This window comes from Coregonus lavaretus, assembly GCF_964263955.1.
Source record: "Coregonus lavaretus genome assembly, chromosome: 37".
Taxonomy (NCBI): domain Eukaryota; kingdom Metazoa; phylum Chordata; class Actinopteri; order Salmoniformes; family Salmonidae; genus Coregonus; species Coregonus lavaretus.
This window is the reverse complement of record NC_140024.1, coordinates 28,658,912-28,674,217: the sequence shown is the minus strand read 5'-3', so window position 1 is coordinate 28,674,217 and position 15,306 is coordinate 28,658,912. Positions and strand designations below refer to the sequence as shown.

At 45.7% G+C, this 15,306-nt stretch overlaps 1 protein-coding gene across 1 annotated transcript in view; it reads right to left on the bottom strand.

The window, feature by feature from the left end:
- The window catches only part of lrrk1 (leucine-rich repeat kinase 1), a gene marked incomplete at its 5' end in the record, with an annotated part of 62,607 nt that extends 50,682 nt beyond the window's left edge, over positions 1-11,925 (bottom strand). The window contains 13 exons of the mRNA XM_084154122.1: positions 1,278-1,492; positions 1,618-1,730; positions 3,103-3,232; positions 4,365-4,435; positions 5,152-5,264; positions 7,002-7,139; positions 7,637-7,800; positions 7,992-8,119; positions 10,037-10,263; positions 10,436-10,584; positions 11,294-11,473; positions 11,662-11,833; positions 11,917-11,925. Coding sequence (XP_084010248.1) covers positions 1,278-1,492; positions 1,618-1,730; positions 3,103-3,232; positions 4,365-4,435; positions 5,152-5,264; positions 7,002-7,139; positions 7,637-7,800; positions 7,992-8,119; positions 10,037-10,263; positions 10,436-10,584; positions 11,294-11,473; positions 11,662-11,833; positions 11,917-11,925 — 1,809 coding nt within the window. The remainder of the gene's footprint in view (positions 1-1,277; positions 1,493-1,617; positions 1,731-3,102; positions 3,233-4,364; positions 4,436-5,151; positions 5,265-7,001; positions 7,140-7,636; positions 7,801-7,991; positions 8,120-10,036; positions 10,264-10,435; positions 10,585-11,293; positions 11,474-11,661; positions 11,834-11,916) is intronic.
- Positions 11,926-15,306: the final 3,381 nt, after the last annotated feature.

The following is a 15,306-nucleotide window of genomic DNA, read 5'->3' as shown; positions in this document are numbered from 1 at the left end:
GCTCAAAACAGACTGGTGCCCAGGCTCAAAACAGACTGGCGCCCAGGCTCAAAACAGACTGGCGCCCAAGCACAAAACAGACTGGCGCCCAGGCTCAAAACAGACTGGCGCCCAGGCTCAAAACAGACTGGCGCCCAGGCTCAAAACAGACTGGCGCCCAGGCTCAAAACAGACTGGCGCCCAGGCTCAAAACAGACTGGCGCCCAAGCACAAAACAGACTGGCACCCAAGCACAAAACAGACTGGCGCCCAGGCTCAAAACAGACTGGCGCCCAGGCTCAAAACAGACTGGCGCCCAGGCTCAAAACAGACTGGCGCCCAGGCTCAAAACAGACTGGTGCCCAGGCTCAAAACAGACTGGCGCCCAAGCACAAAACAGACTGGCGCCCAGGCTCAAAACAGACTGGCACCCAGGCTCAAAACAGACTGGCGCCCAGGCTCAAAACAGACTGGTGCCCAGGCTCAAAACAGACTGGCGCCCAAGCACAAAACAGACTGGCGCCCAGGCTCAAAACAGACTGGCGCCCAGGCTCAAAACAGACTGGCGCCCAGGCTCAAAACAGACTGGCGCCCAAGCACAAAACAGACTGGCGCCCAGGCTCAAAACAGACTGGCGCCCAGGCTCAAAACAGACTGGCGCCCAGGCTCAAAACAGACTGGCGCCCAGGCTCAAAACAGACTGGCGCCCAAGCACAAAACAGACTGGCGCCCAGGCTCAAAACAGACTGGCGCCCAGGCTCAAAACAGACTGGCGCCCAGGCTCAAAACAGACTGGCGCCCAAGCACAAAACAGACTGGCACCCAAGCACAAAACAGACTGGTGCCCAGACTAAAAACAGACTGGCGCCCAGGCTCAAAACAGACTGGTGCCCAGGCTCTCATGGAAATACATAATAAAAAGTAATGTTGTTTTAAACCAATGCATAATGAGTTCATACAGATCTCTTTTCTGGAAGTAAAACATGTTATAGGAAGACATGGGAGCAATAACAGAAGAACAGTGTGCATTGCAAACTTTTCATATTTGATTTAGCTTCCTTCAAATGTTATCTTATAATGGACTCAAATTGATTTTTGCCCTACCAATCTACTCTACATTTTCAAAGTGAAAGAAAAATGAAAGAAAATGTTTCTAATTAATAACAAATAAAATATGTATTGATTGCGTATGTCTTCACACCAAAGAGTTAATACTTGGTGGAAGCACCTTGGGCGTGCGTGTGTGTATGTGTGCGCGTGCGTGTGTGAATTCTGTATGTTTGTGTGTGTTCTCTTACGCTAGCTTTAACACCATTGGGTCTGTCCAGTTCCCAAGTAGCTGTGCTGATGTTTCGTTCTGCAGGGGAGAATGGGGAGGTCCTGCCCGTCTGTAACACCTCCAGGAGGGCCGTCTTTCCCTGCCGAGGAGGACCAATCACAAGCAGCTTCAGCAGCTTACAGGGCTCCGCCTTCCGTAGGTGGGCTCGGAGAAAGGACAACACTGATGCTGGACCTGAAAGTGATAGATGTGATAGATGTTTAATACACACAGATATGTACACACACACACACACACACACACACACACACACACACACACAAAAAACACACTTTACACACTGTGTGGTGGTACCATACCTTCTTTCCTGATGTCCTGGGGAACATTAGTGATGTTGAGGTCCTCAATGTCCAACTGCCACAGGTTAGAGAGCTGCCCCAACTCAGCTGGAAGCTCTCGAATACCTGGATTACTGTTCTCAGATCAGGGGAGAGAGAGATGGAGTTAGGTACTATACATACAGGATACCTGGGTTACTGTTCTCAGATCAGGGGAGAGAGTGATGGAGTTAGGTACTATACATACAGGATACCTGGGTTACTGTTCTCAGGTCAGGGGAGAGAGTGATGGAGTTAGGTACTATACATACAGGATACCTGGGTTACTGTTCTCAGATCAGGGGAGAGAGGGAAAGGAACTGGAGGACCACTTTGATGGGTGAATGTTAATGTCACGTGTTTCCATCATATGATCTCTGAAAACATATAGGGGAATGCTAATGGGACAAAGTGTTTCTCATCCACAACATGTCCTGTTGCTATGTGAATAAGTGAACATAGAGAATGGAATAATGGGCCTGTTTCCTGGACACAGATTAAATCTGGAGGACTGACTAGGCATAATCTGTGCCCGGGAAACCAACCTTATTGTATAACTCCTAAGGTGAGACCGTAGCCTTTTTGCTCTGGATGAGATGAGAACTAACTCCATTCACTAGCCTAGCCAGGACTACAATGACCGTTATTACACAGGACTGGATAACAACAAAACAAAGTCTGAGTGGGAAAGATGATAACATTGAGGAAGCTGTTGATCTCCAGCTAAACCTCTAGATCACACTCTGGGCAACAACCAGCCTATATATAGTGCACTACTTTTGTCCAGGGCCCATGGGGACGCCCATAGGTCTCTGGTCAAAAGTAGTGCACTATGTAGGGAATAGGGTGCCGTTTGGGACAAAGCCCATGTATTCCTGTTGGAGCCTGCAGTCTGGTAGACTGTGAGAAGTAGACAGAGAACAGTGACCCTGCTGACCCACAGCCAGAACAGCAGGCAACAGCTGCCTCCAAACCAGTTCACAACAGTAAGGACTGGACAGGACAGCCAGAGAGTGGGGCTGCGTACCAATACTCTAAAATGCTTCCATTCCTTGTCTCCTTCCCTTTGTTATTACAACTGTGTGATGACAGGAATGGACAGATGACTACCTTATAGGTTTTCAGCTAGGTTGGTGACAATAAGATTTGGCAAGACAGCACAAATACATCTGAGACCACAAGGCTAGTTTTCAGCTGTTGTGTTCCACCTCAGTATGAGGAAGTTATGGAGGAAGGGGACAAGGAAAGAAGGCGAGCTAAGGCGATTGGGACCAAGCCTAGGGCATTTAAATTGGGATGGAAGAGCTTGGTGAGGAAAGTAGATGAGGAGACAAGAAAAGTATAGTCAGTCTATGGACTTAACTAGAGAAATAATGTGGTGAAAGAGCTGAGTGAGATCGATAAGAGAGGAAACAAGGAAAGGAGACAAGGAAAGGAGGCTAGTGTGATGAGCCTTGTGGCACTTACTTGGAGAGGTAGAGCTCCGTGAGGTTTCTCAGGCCACACACGGACTGGGGCACACACTCCAGCTGGTTGTCGTTCAAGGAAAGCACTTCCAACGTATCCCGCAAAATTACTGGAAACTCGATTGGGCATACTGACAAGCAGGGGAAAGGCACACACACACACACACACACACACACACACACACACACGGTCAAAGACCATCAGCAGTCACTGCAGGATCAGGATGTACAGTATGGGGTTACTAATTGCTGGAGCAGTCAGTGAAGGGGGGAGAGAGAAAGAGAGAGATGGAGGAAGAGAGAGAGAGAGAGAAAATAGAGAGATATGGAGGAAGAGAGAGGGAGAGAAAAGAGAGAGAGATGGAGGAAGAGAGAGGGAGAGAAAAGAGAGAGAAATGGAGGGAGAGAGGGAGAGAAAAGAGAGAGATATGGAGGGAGAGAGAGGGAGAGAAAAGAGAGAGATGGAGGAAGAGAGAGGGAGAGAAAAGAGAGAGATATGGAGGGAGAGAGAGAGAAAAGAGAAAAGAGAGAGATATGGAGGGAGAGAGAGAGAGAGAAAAGAGAGAGATATGGAGGGAGAGAGAGGGAGAGAAAAGAGAGAGAGATGGAGGAAGAGAGAGGGAGAGAAAAGAGAGAGATATGGAGGGAGAGAGAGAGAAAAGAGAGATATGGAGGGAGAGAGAGAGAGAGAAAAGAGAGATATGGAGGGAGAGAGAGGGAGAGAAAAGAGAGAGAGATGGAGGAAGAGAGAGGGAGAGAAAAGAGAGAGATATGGAGGGAGAGAGAGAGCACGACTGGCTTAAGAGTCTGTGTGGTCCAGATGACCATGATGAGAGGCATTTTTCTCCTATGACAGGGTGAAATAGAGGGGGTTCCAAACCACATGAGCAGGGGCTTAGGACCCAAATGTGACCAGTGGCCAGCATCGCTGCTTATTAAACTCTGTCCAGGCCACAACCGGCAGACTGAGAATCTGAACAGACAACCAACAAAGGAATTATTCTGCCACAGTCCCAGTCCAGTCCAGTCCAGTCTAGTCCAGTCCAGTACAGTCCAGTCCTGGCTGTAATAGTCTGTTACAGACCACTTTAGATCAGTCCAGTCCAGTCAAGTTCACTACAGTTCATTACAAACCACTATAGATCAGTACAGACCACTATGGTTCAGTCCAATTCAGTCAAGTTCAAAAGTCCAGTCCATGACAGTCCACTAAAGTCACACTACAGTCAACAGCGCCAGTCCACATGAGTGCAGAACCAGTACCTGGGTCAGGGTCTCTTCGGTGCCATGTGGTCATGAAGGCCAGCTTCCTGGTTTTGGGTCCCTCCTCAGTCCTGAAACAAAGCGGTTCCAACTTCCATCACATTCATGCATTCTTGGTTGTATTGTCTATTGTTTACCATGTCGGTTGAAAAGTGCTGATCTAGGATCAGTTTTTCCTTTTAGATTATAATGAATAAGATTAGGGGCCTGAATAAGGAAAGGGCGGGACCTGATCCTAGATCTTGATGCATACAGCCCCAGGTTCCATACGGTCATTTGCCCCTTCCCCCAAGTCCTACCCCTTCTGTATTCTACAATATCAAATGACAGGTGAAGGTAGTAAAGTGTCCCTGAATAAGTGCTTCTACCATATTACTTTCACTAATCTATAGTACCCAAAGTTACTAACACCAAAAAGGTAAGGACTAGGGTAAGGAGGAAGCTAGAGTTAAACATGGAACCAGGCCTTGAAGTGAGTGGAAGACATGAAGAGTAAGAGGTTAAGGCCATGTCCAGAAACAACTCCTAGCCCCTTGACACTTGGAGATCTGAAAGAACTGGAATGGTTTAAGCAATAAGGTGAAACTCTGACCTAGCGTGTCAAAGGGAAAGGTGGAGCTTCTAACATACTGCTTATACCAGAGAGAGATATAGAGAGAGACCAGGTCTAGAGTTCTCTCCTAGGACTCACTATGTAGCACCTTCAGATGTCTAGGGGCTAGTAGTTGTTTCTGGACGGGTCGTAAGTGTGAGTGGTAAGATGTATAACCTATGACCTTTCACCTACTTGCCCAGCTGGTTCCTGGAGAGGTCAAGGGTTCTGAGCAGAGAGCATTTCCACTTGTTGGGTGCCGGGAGAGTGGAGATCTGATTCTTACACAGTCTGAGAGAGACCAGGGCCTGATAAAGATAGTGAGCGGGAGAGAGAGGGGGAGGGAGGGAGAGAGAGAGAAAGAGACAGTGTCACCAAAGCATGGCCTGTGGTGATGATAACTTAACTCACATCTAGTGTCCCTGTTTACATTTTACATTACATTTTAGTCATTTAGCAGACGCTCTTACCCAGAGCGACTTACAGTTAGTGAGTGCATACATTAATTTTCATACTGGTCCCCCGTGGGAATCGAACCCACAACCCTGGCGTTGCAAACGCCATTCTCTACCAACTGAGCTACATCCCTGCCGGCCATTCCCTCCCCTACCCTGGACGACGCTGGGCCCAATTGTGGACCGCCCCATGGGTCTCCCGGTCGCGGCCGGCTACGACAGAGCCTGGATTCGAACCAGGATCTCTGGTGGCACAGTTAGCACTGCGATGCAGTGCCTTAGACCACTGCGCCACCCTGTCTACTGTTGCCGTCATTCTCTCAATCTTCTGTTTCTCTTCCTCTATTCTATTCCTCACTCTTTCTCTTCCTCTTCTGCCACACATGTTTAGAAAGATTGAGAGGTAATGAAATCCACAATCTTGCCGTACTCATTCCTTTACAAACATTTGGAAAATTGCTTCATAAAGCCCATAGCATTCCTGAGGTAAATTAAACATTCCATTGTTCTCCTCGGAATTCAGGAGCCTAAAATAAACAAACGCTTAACATAAATTTCCATTCATCATTACTGTTATGCTAATATCTTTAAAACCTTATCAAGCGTACCATGACTCATCATCCTAAAGCTGAATCTTTGTTTCAGTAGGGGTTCACTGACTGCAGAGTAGTACAGCAGTGCCACCTTGAGGTCATTGGGAAAACTACAGGTTTAATACAGAAATCCTCACATCTTGTGAGTGGTTACTTAAAGGTTCAATATGCAGAAATCGCGCCGCCATTTCCTGGTCGCAGAAATTCTAATAGTTTGCGTAATTTCAGTTTATGTGACAAAACAATCCAACAATTAGTGTATAGAATCATTGTACCATCTAAACCGCTGTGAAATATATTTTCAATAACCCAAAATATTGTATTTTCAACTGTTTAAAGCTGGTGTACAAAACCGAAAGGAAAAGATACAAAAACTAAACGGAAAGCATAGAAATAGCGTACATAGAACTGATCTACTGCTTCTTAGACTTGCTTTCAATGAGTGACAGATCTATAACGCACATTTCTATGTGAATTTGGTCGGGTCGCCCATTTTTACGTATTGGTGGTCCTCTGTAGCTCAATTGGTAGAGCATGGCGCTTGTAACACCAGGGTAGTGGGTTCGATCCCCGGGACCACCCATACGTAAAAATGTATGCACGCATGACTGTAAGTCGCTTTGGATAAAAGCGTCTGCTAAATGGCATATTATATTCTTATAAATACAGTAAAGCTTATGGAGGTTTAGGGAGGTTTATTCAGGTTAGACCCATCAAGTCAACAAATCCAATGTTTCTAGCCAGGCCGCAAACGGAATCAGCCATGAACCACCATTTAGGAAACTATGCTCCCAGTGTTAAGGTACTTAGGCCTAGGCTTTAGCTCAGTGGGCTAACAGGGTTTTGAGCTACACATAATAGCCCAGGTATTGAACCTGTGATATGTACAGCTCAGACTGCCCAAGTATTGAACCTGAATGACAAGTGCAACTCAAAACACTGTTAGCCCACTGAGCTGAAGCTTAGGCCAAACCCTACCAGGGCTACCCATCCTTACCTCCAGCTCGAATATATAGGAGGGCAGCTCCTTGATGACGTTGTCCGAGAAATCCACCTCCTGCAGCTGAGTTCTCCAGAAGATGGAGATGGTATTGGGAAGACTCTCGATGGCGTTGGATGAGGCTCGACAGTGCTTCTACAGAGGGGGAAATCAATGACTCCCATCATCCAGAAGATGTTTCAAAACCATCACTCAAGTTCTCTGAATGCAAGTAGGCAAAGGAGGTAGTGAAGCTTCCCTGAGAGGAGTCTGTATAATTTAAAAGACATGGCCACTTTCCATTTCAATACCTAATACCTTCTTACCTCTACCCCAACAACGGTCACAAATCTAAAAGGGCTGGATAGGCGTAAGCAACTAGTGTGATGGTTCTACCCAGCTCTCCAATGGAGTTTCCACCATATTTATTTCACCTATCCAGTCCTTTCAGAACTGAACATTTAAAAGGAGATACAGGAAGGTGCTAGGGGTCCAAAAGGAACCAGGCCCTAGTTTGTTCCTACCAGGGGAACCATAGAGATACAACTAGTTCTATATCTATGAGACGAACACTAAACAGGGTAGGATCTAAAGGAAGGTGCTAGGGGTCCAAATGGAACCAGGCCATAATGTCTAGTGTAGTGTCTGCCTACCAGAGGGCAGGCCCAGGGGTCAGGGAAGCTGGTGAGTCTGTTCCGGCAGACTTTGAGGGACGTGAGGGATTTGAAAGAGTGCAGAACAGCAGAAGGAAGACTGGTCAGACAGTTATCAGACACATCCAGCTCCTCCAGCTTACGCAGACCTATCCAGTTAGTACCTGAGGAGAGAGCAGAAGAGGTTCAATCTATAAAATTTCTATAAAACATTTTGTACAAGGTAGCAATACAATGTGCTTCACATGAACAAATAAAGAGAAAATAAACAGCAGAGAAACAATTGGAGATCATTAAAAATATAATACATTTTGGGCAAAGAGCAAAGACCACACTGACTTGCGGTGGATCATACCATTAGGAATGTCAAATAGGGAGGTGAGCTTGTTCTTAACAGCGGAGAGCTTTTGGACTCTGGTGAGATGGAGCAGTCCGGACGGCAGGCTGGTCAACTCATTCTGAGACAGATTCACCTGGCGAAGTCTACAGTAGGACAGTAGCAGAGAACAACACACACACACACACACACACAACAACACACACACACACAACAGGGTCAGGATTAGGTGAGGTGGTGAGGCTAACAATACAACGGAGATCTGCAGAACAGCTACAGAGAGTAGATTCACTGAGTGGACAAAACATTAAGAACTCTCTACATGACATAGACTGACCAGGTGAAAGCTATGGTCCCTTATTGATGTCACTTGTTAAATCCACCTCAATTCAGTGTAGGGGAGGAGACAGGTTAAAGAAGGATCTTTAAGCCTTGAGACAATTGAGACATGGATTGCGTATGTGTGCCATTCAGAGGGTGAATGAGCAAGACAAAACATGTAAGTGCCTTTGAACGGGGTATGGTAGTAGGTGCCAGGTGCACCGCTTTAAGTGTGTCAAGAACTGCAACGCTGCTGGGTTTTCATGCTCAACAGTTTCCCGTGTGTATCAAGAATGGTCCATCACCCAAAGGACATCCAGCCAACTTGACACAACTGTGGGAAGCATTGGAGTCAACATGGGCCAGCATCCCTGTGGAACGCTTTCGACACCTTGTAGAGTCCATGCCCCGACAAATTGAGGCTGTTCTGAGGGCAAAAGGGAGGGTGCAACTCAATATTAGGAAGGAGTTTCTAATGTTTGGTATACTCAGTGCATATGTTTGTGTACACTGTACACACTGCAGTGGACGTGTTTACTAGCCTAGAAGTCCCGACAAGAATAGTAAACTAACTAAAAGTTGACTAACTGGGGGCATTTTGTTAGTCAAATGATATTTCTAGGGAGTTTAAGGTTAAGTTTAGAATTAGAGTTGGGGTTAGAATTAGGTTTAGGAGCTATGGTTAGGGTTAGGTTTTCGGGTTAGGGAAAAATTGTATTTTGAATGGGAATGAATGTTATGTTCCCACAAGGGGGTTGTGTGTGTGTGGGTTAGTGCGTGTGTGGGTGCTAGGAACACATTGGGATACATGACTTTACTGTAATAGAGAAGTTAACCTTTCCAACGATACCCTTTTTATGTCTCAACTACTCAAATTTCATGCAGAGCAGACACCACTAAAACGGGAGTAACAATGAACATTGATTCTGGAAAATTAATGCGGTACCGTTAGCAGCATTTTAGCCAAAGACTTAAACTGTCTGTCTAGTCTGTGTTTTAGAAATGTGCAATGAGTATAAAACACAATTATATAAGGAATTGGCAACTCGTTCTCACTCTGAGAAATAAGGTAGGCCATTTGATTTTAACATCTAAACAAAGTGGACAGGCTAGCATACTGTTCAAACAATTGGAGACGGACAGAAGGGTGTGTTCATAACTAGCAAATAGATCCAAGTTGGCTAAACTTGAAATGTAAATATTAGCTGGCTACTCACTAGCATGTGGGCTTTTCTATAATGCCTGCTACCAGAAGTTAGCCATTATTAGTGAATGTGCATTATGCATGGGTTCTGGTTACATTTGTAACAAAAAGTGCATTTCCATAGACAGACTTGAAAGCCAGATCAGTGATTATTGCAATAAAGCAGGTAAAACTATATTGATAAAATAATTTAATTATTAGTGGGTCTTATGGTTGAAGGCTTATATTTAGCCTAGGTATAACTTCACAAGCCCTGAATTCATTAGATTATTGCTGACTGCAGTGTATTTGACCTTTAAATTGTACAACAAAGCTTATTTAGAGAAACCATTTTTAAAAATGGAGATATCGTGAATCATCCATAAATGTGAAAAAAATCTAGATATCATTTTACCGCCCAGCCCTAGTGTGTGTGTGTGTGTGTGTGTGTGTGTGTGTGTGTGTGTGTGTGTGTGTGAGTGTGTGTGTGTGTGTGTGTGTGTGCATCTGCACCTAAACATCTACAACCCATCTGTGAATGTTGTGTGTGGAGCAGCACCTTGAGCAGATGATCTCCTGTGAGCTTTGTGCTGTGGGCAGCTCTTTGAACAGGTTGTTGGAGAGGTCTAGGGTCTGGAGCTGTATGAGCCCCCAGGGAACCACGGAGGGCAGGGTGCTGAGGCTGTTACAGGACAGGTCCAGGTGGGAGATACGGGACGACACGTCCATGAACCAGTCCAGCTCCAACCACGGCAGCTTCAGACCTGACCAACGGCCACATAGTAGCTAGAGGGGGAGTGAGAAAACACAACATGTTGGCAGACATTTTCATAGTGCACAACACACAGACAGCGTCTGACCTGACCGACGCACTGGGGAAAGCATAACACATTCACAGAGAGAGAGAGAGAGACCCACACACATAAATACAGATACACACACAATTCCCCTCAATCACCTTTTCTCCTGCTGGTCCTGTGTGTGTGTCTGCTTCTTCTACCAGTCGTTGTTCAAGGAGCAGTCTGCTGAAGGCAGGATAATCCATCAGGGTGTAGGAGGAGAACCCAGCACCATTCTGCAGCAGGAAACTAGCTATGTCCTCATTACCTAGACAGAACACAGTTAGATATCTGGATGTTCTGTAATGTTGCTCCTCCTGAACAGACCCCTGGTCTAAGATAACAGGAAGTGTTCCTCAGCTCTCCATCAATAGGCCCGGAGTAGGGTGAAGTTGCCCATAGACACTGATTTTGGGTCAGTTTAGCATTTTCCCCTCTAATGGTTAAGCGTATGATTGGGGGAGGGGAAGCTGATCCTAGATCTTAATGACCAGAATAAGGAAGTGAGTTGGATCGGAGGTGGAATCCGAGACACAGAGCAGAGTAGGAGGAAATCCCCGTCTGCTGTTGTCAGCCTGACAACACACCACAGTAGGAATGAATGTCTAAGTCTAACATTTGTTCCAAAGTGGCTAATATGTAAGCGTACATAAAATCTAATCAAATTCTATTGGTCGCATACACATATTTAGCAGATGTTATTGCGGGTGTAGCGAAATGCTGGTGTTCCTAGCTCCAACAGTGCAGTAATATCTAATAACGTGAGAAGTAACATATGTGTAAAAGCATCTTATAGTGCAAGCTTCTATACTTCTCTACTTTTGTGTGAGGCGTGTGTGTGTGTGGCTTATGTGTGAGGTATTTGTGGACTGTGTGCCTTTGTGTGTGTGTGTGTATGTGTGGCGTATGTGTGCATACGTACAGTACATGTGTGCATACGTACAGTTCATGTGTACTGTGTGTGTCTTGCCGTCTACCTGCGCGTGCAGCAGCATAGAGAGGCAGCCCCGTGATGACAGCAAACTCCTCGTTGTGGATGGCACAGTCCTCAGCGTCAGCATGGTAACCCTGCACCAACATTCTAACCACCTCCAGGTGACCCTGTTGGCACGCCGACACCAACATCCAGTTCAGCAGATCTCTGTGGACACACGGACCTGAGAGAGACATGCAATCTGTTTATCATCTATTAACTATGACTAACACACACACACACACACAGACAGACCCCCCACCCACCCACCCACCCACTTTCAAAACAATTCATGCAATCTGTTACTATCTATTAACTACTACAACTACACACAGGTGGAAAATATCTCACATGCACGCACAACATTGTCACCTGGTACTGAGTCGAGCAGCTCTCTGACCAGGCTGACATGTCCATAGTGGGCAGCAAGGACGGCGGGGTTTCCCTCCGACGGCTCCAGGGGCAGGGGCACACGGGCCTCATGGAGGAGGTAACTTACACTCTCCGCATCACCATGCTGGGTGGCCACACACAGGAGACGCAGCTGAGGAAGGGACGGGGACAGGACAGGGAGGGAATAGGACAAGTTAGTATTATAGAAGACAGTCAAGTTTTGTTCAAGTCCACCTCTCCCATAGCCTCCACCTTAGGAGTGCTGTAGCCAACTCTTCGATCATTGTCATGCCATACAGTTGGGAGCAGGGGGCAATTTAATTTCAATCACAGTCAATCCAGGAAGTACACTAGCATTCCAATTCCCATTCCCTTCAATGTTTTTCAATGAGGAACATTTGGAATTGGAATTTGGTGTACTTTCTGAATTGATTGGAATTGATATGGAATTGAACCCAACCCTGGTTGGGAGCATTTAAAAGTTACCATGTACTGCAGCCAGTGTTGCCAATTTAGCAATTTTGTCGCTATATTTAGCTAGTTTTCCAGCTGCCTTTTGGGGAGTTTTGACACCAAGGGTTTCTATAGTTTTGATAGTATTTAGCGACTTTTCCCACTCAATTCTGCCGCAAGTTGGTGCTGTGACGTCGTCGCAGCAATGGCAAAATGTCATCTAGCGACAAATCAAGGAGCTAATTCTCACTGAAAATGTGTTGGTAACACTGACTGCAGCCAGGTAAAAACATGAGCTTCAAAGTTGATGTAACGGCACTATCAGGTGGGCAATCAACGATGTACGACCAATAGAAGAGTTGGTCACAGCACATCCAGTATGGAACGAGGCTACCTCTACAACACCTGGATAAGGTGTCAGTGCTTGGCTGAAATAGAATTAGGGCGGTCCCCGACAAAGAAAGTTGTCTGTTCCAATCGATTCGCCAACATTTTTAGATGTGTATTTTTCCATATATAGACACACCCTATGTGTTTTAATAAAATCAACTATATGTATTGAGCTTGTCTGATGCTTTAAGCTTCCGGTTTGATGAAATAAGACAAATGCCTCAAGAGGGTGCCAGAGATCTAGATATCCAGAAGAAAAAAACTTTAACCTGACCCAACTATTCTCCTTCCGCTCCTGCTGGCTTTCGCAGATTCTGCCATTACTCTCTTGAAGTTGCCGGTAATAGGCTACAGGAGGAGTAGGCAACCTTTCTCATGTGGAATGCCAATTTATCTTACCATTCCTACCGATCTGCGTGCCAGTTATGGTTTTCATATGCACATTTTTGTGAAACAGTTTCATTTAATTTAAAATAACGTCTTCATATCTCAAAATCATTGTCATGTGGTTAATCAAAATGCTATCCAAATGAAAATTATACAAACCTAAAAAGTAACTTATATTGCCATCGCCAACTATGTAAAAATAGCCTACATAAAGCCAACAAATAAAAACATTGCACCCTGCAGGTAGAAAATATCCTCATAAAAATAAATATCCTATAAATCACTTGGCTACACATGGCCTGTCTGAAACGAACTTGAAACATTGTATCAACTATTAACTTGGGTCTGGCCCAAAGCTTGGGCTAGCAAACTTGCAACATTGTATAAAATATTCTGGGCCCTCAGAGTTTCCCTCGGGACAGACACAGCTGTAGGCTATTTTCGCAAGGGATTAGAAGCAGTGCTTGACTAGGGCAGGAACTCACAAGAACCTCAAATTTGCTACTGCTTGAGCTCCTGTTCCTCTTATAGAATATTAGCTCAAAAGTATTGCGGAGCTCATGCACCTAAATATAAACAGTACCAGCACCCAAAATGAGTACCGGAATCTTTTTCAGTCCAAGTCAAGCACTGATAAGAAGTTATCAGGTAGGCCTATGTTATAACGTTTCCACTGGATCAGAGCGTGACATTTTTCCCTTTCACGCTGAGTAGTTATCGAAAGGGAGAGAGCTGGAAAGATTTTTCAAATACATTGAGGAACTATTGTAATTCTCAATGGATGTAAAAACAGACTTTGTTTGCTTGCTGTTTGAGGTGAAGAAAACATTACTTTGAGAAGCTCCACAGGTCATTAGTGGTGGTGCGTTAAGCCAATCAGAAATACTATCAGATCCCCAAATGGGCACATTTATATACATTTGCATGCCGGCCAGGTAGCCTATTGTCCTACTTCTAGCGTGCGCTGGGCATTACGGACTTTCAGCTCCCTCCAAAGATTTTCTATTGGGTTCAGGTCTGGAGACTGGCTAGGCCACTCCAGGACCTTGAGATGCTTCTTACGGAGCCACTCCTTAGTTGCCCTGGCTGTGTGTTTTGGGTCGTTGTCATGATGGAAGACCCAGCCACGACCCATCTTCAATGCTCTTACTGAGGGAAGGAGGTTATTGGCCAAGATCTCGCGATACATGGCCCCATCCATCCTCCCCTCAATACGGTGCAGTCGTCCTGTCCCCTTTGCAGAAAAGCATCCCCAAAGAATGATGTTTCCACCTCCATGCTTCACGGTTGGGATGGTGTTCTTGGGGTTGTACTCATCCTTCTTCTTCCCCCAAACACGGCGAGTGGAGTCTATTTTTGTCTCATCAGACCACATGACCTTCTCCCATTCCTCCTCTGGATCATCCAGATGGTCATTGGCAAACTTCAGACGGGCCTGGACATGCGCTGGCTTGAGCAGGGGGACCTTGCGTGCGCTGCAGGATTTTAATCCATGACGGCGTAGTGTGTTACTAATGGTTCTCTTTGAGACTGTGGTCCCAGCTCTCTTCAGGTCATTGACCAGGTCCTGCCGTGTAGTTCTGGGCTGATCCCTCACCTTCCTCATGATCATTGATGCCCCACGAGGTGAGATCTTGCATGGAGCCCCAGACCGAGGGTGATTGACCGTCATCTTGAACTTCTTCCATTTTCTAATAATTGCGCCAACAGTTGTTGCCTTCTCACCAAGCTGCTTGCCTATTGTCCTGTAGCCCATCCCAGCCTTGTGCAGGTCTACAATTTTATCCCTGATGTCCTTACACAGCTCGCTGGTCTTTGCCATTGTGGAGAGGTTGGAGTCTGTTTGATTGAGTGTGTGGACAGGTGTCTTTTATACAGGTAACGAGTTCAAACAGGTGCAGTTAATACAAATAATGAGTGGAGAACAGGAGGGCTTCTTAAAGAAAAACTAACAGGGCTGTGAGAGCCGGAATTCTTACTGGTTGGTAGGTGATCAAATACTTAAGTCGTGCAATAAAATGCAAATTAATTACTTAAAAATCATACAATGTGACTTTCTGGATTTGTCTTAGATTCCGTCTCTCACAGTTGAAGTGTACCTATGATAAAAATTACAGACCTCTACATGCTTTGTAAGTAGGAAAACCTGCAAAATCGGCAGTGTATCAAATACTTGTTCTCCCCACTGTGTGTGTGTGTGTGTGTATATATATATATATATATATATATTAGTTCCAGCTAGCTGCAACTAAATGGACGCTGTGGTCTGGCTAATCATCCTGAGCTAGGCCCATCTCCCGGCTATCTACCTCTCTGTCAACCGGACGGGACCACCTAGTGTTGACACGGAGCCCCGCCGATCCTACACGACTTGTCTGCCGACGAAATCGTCTG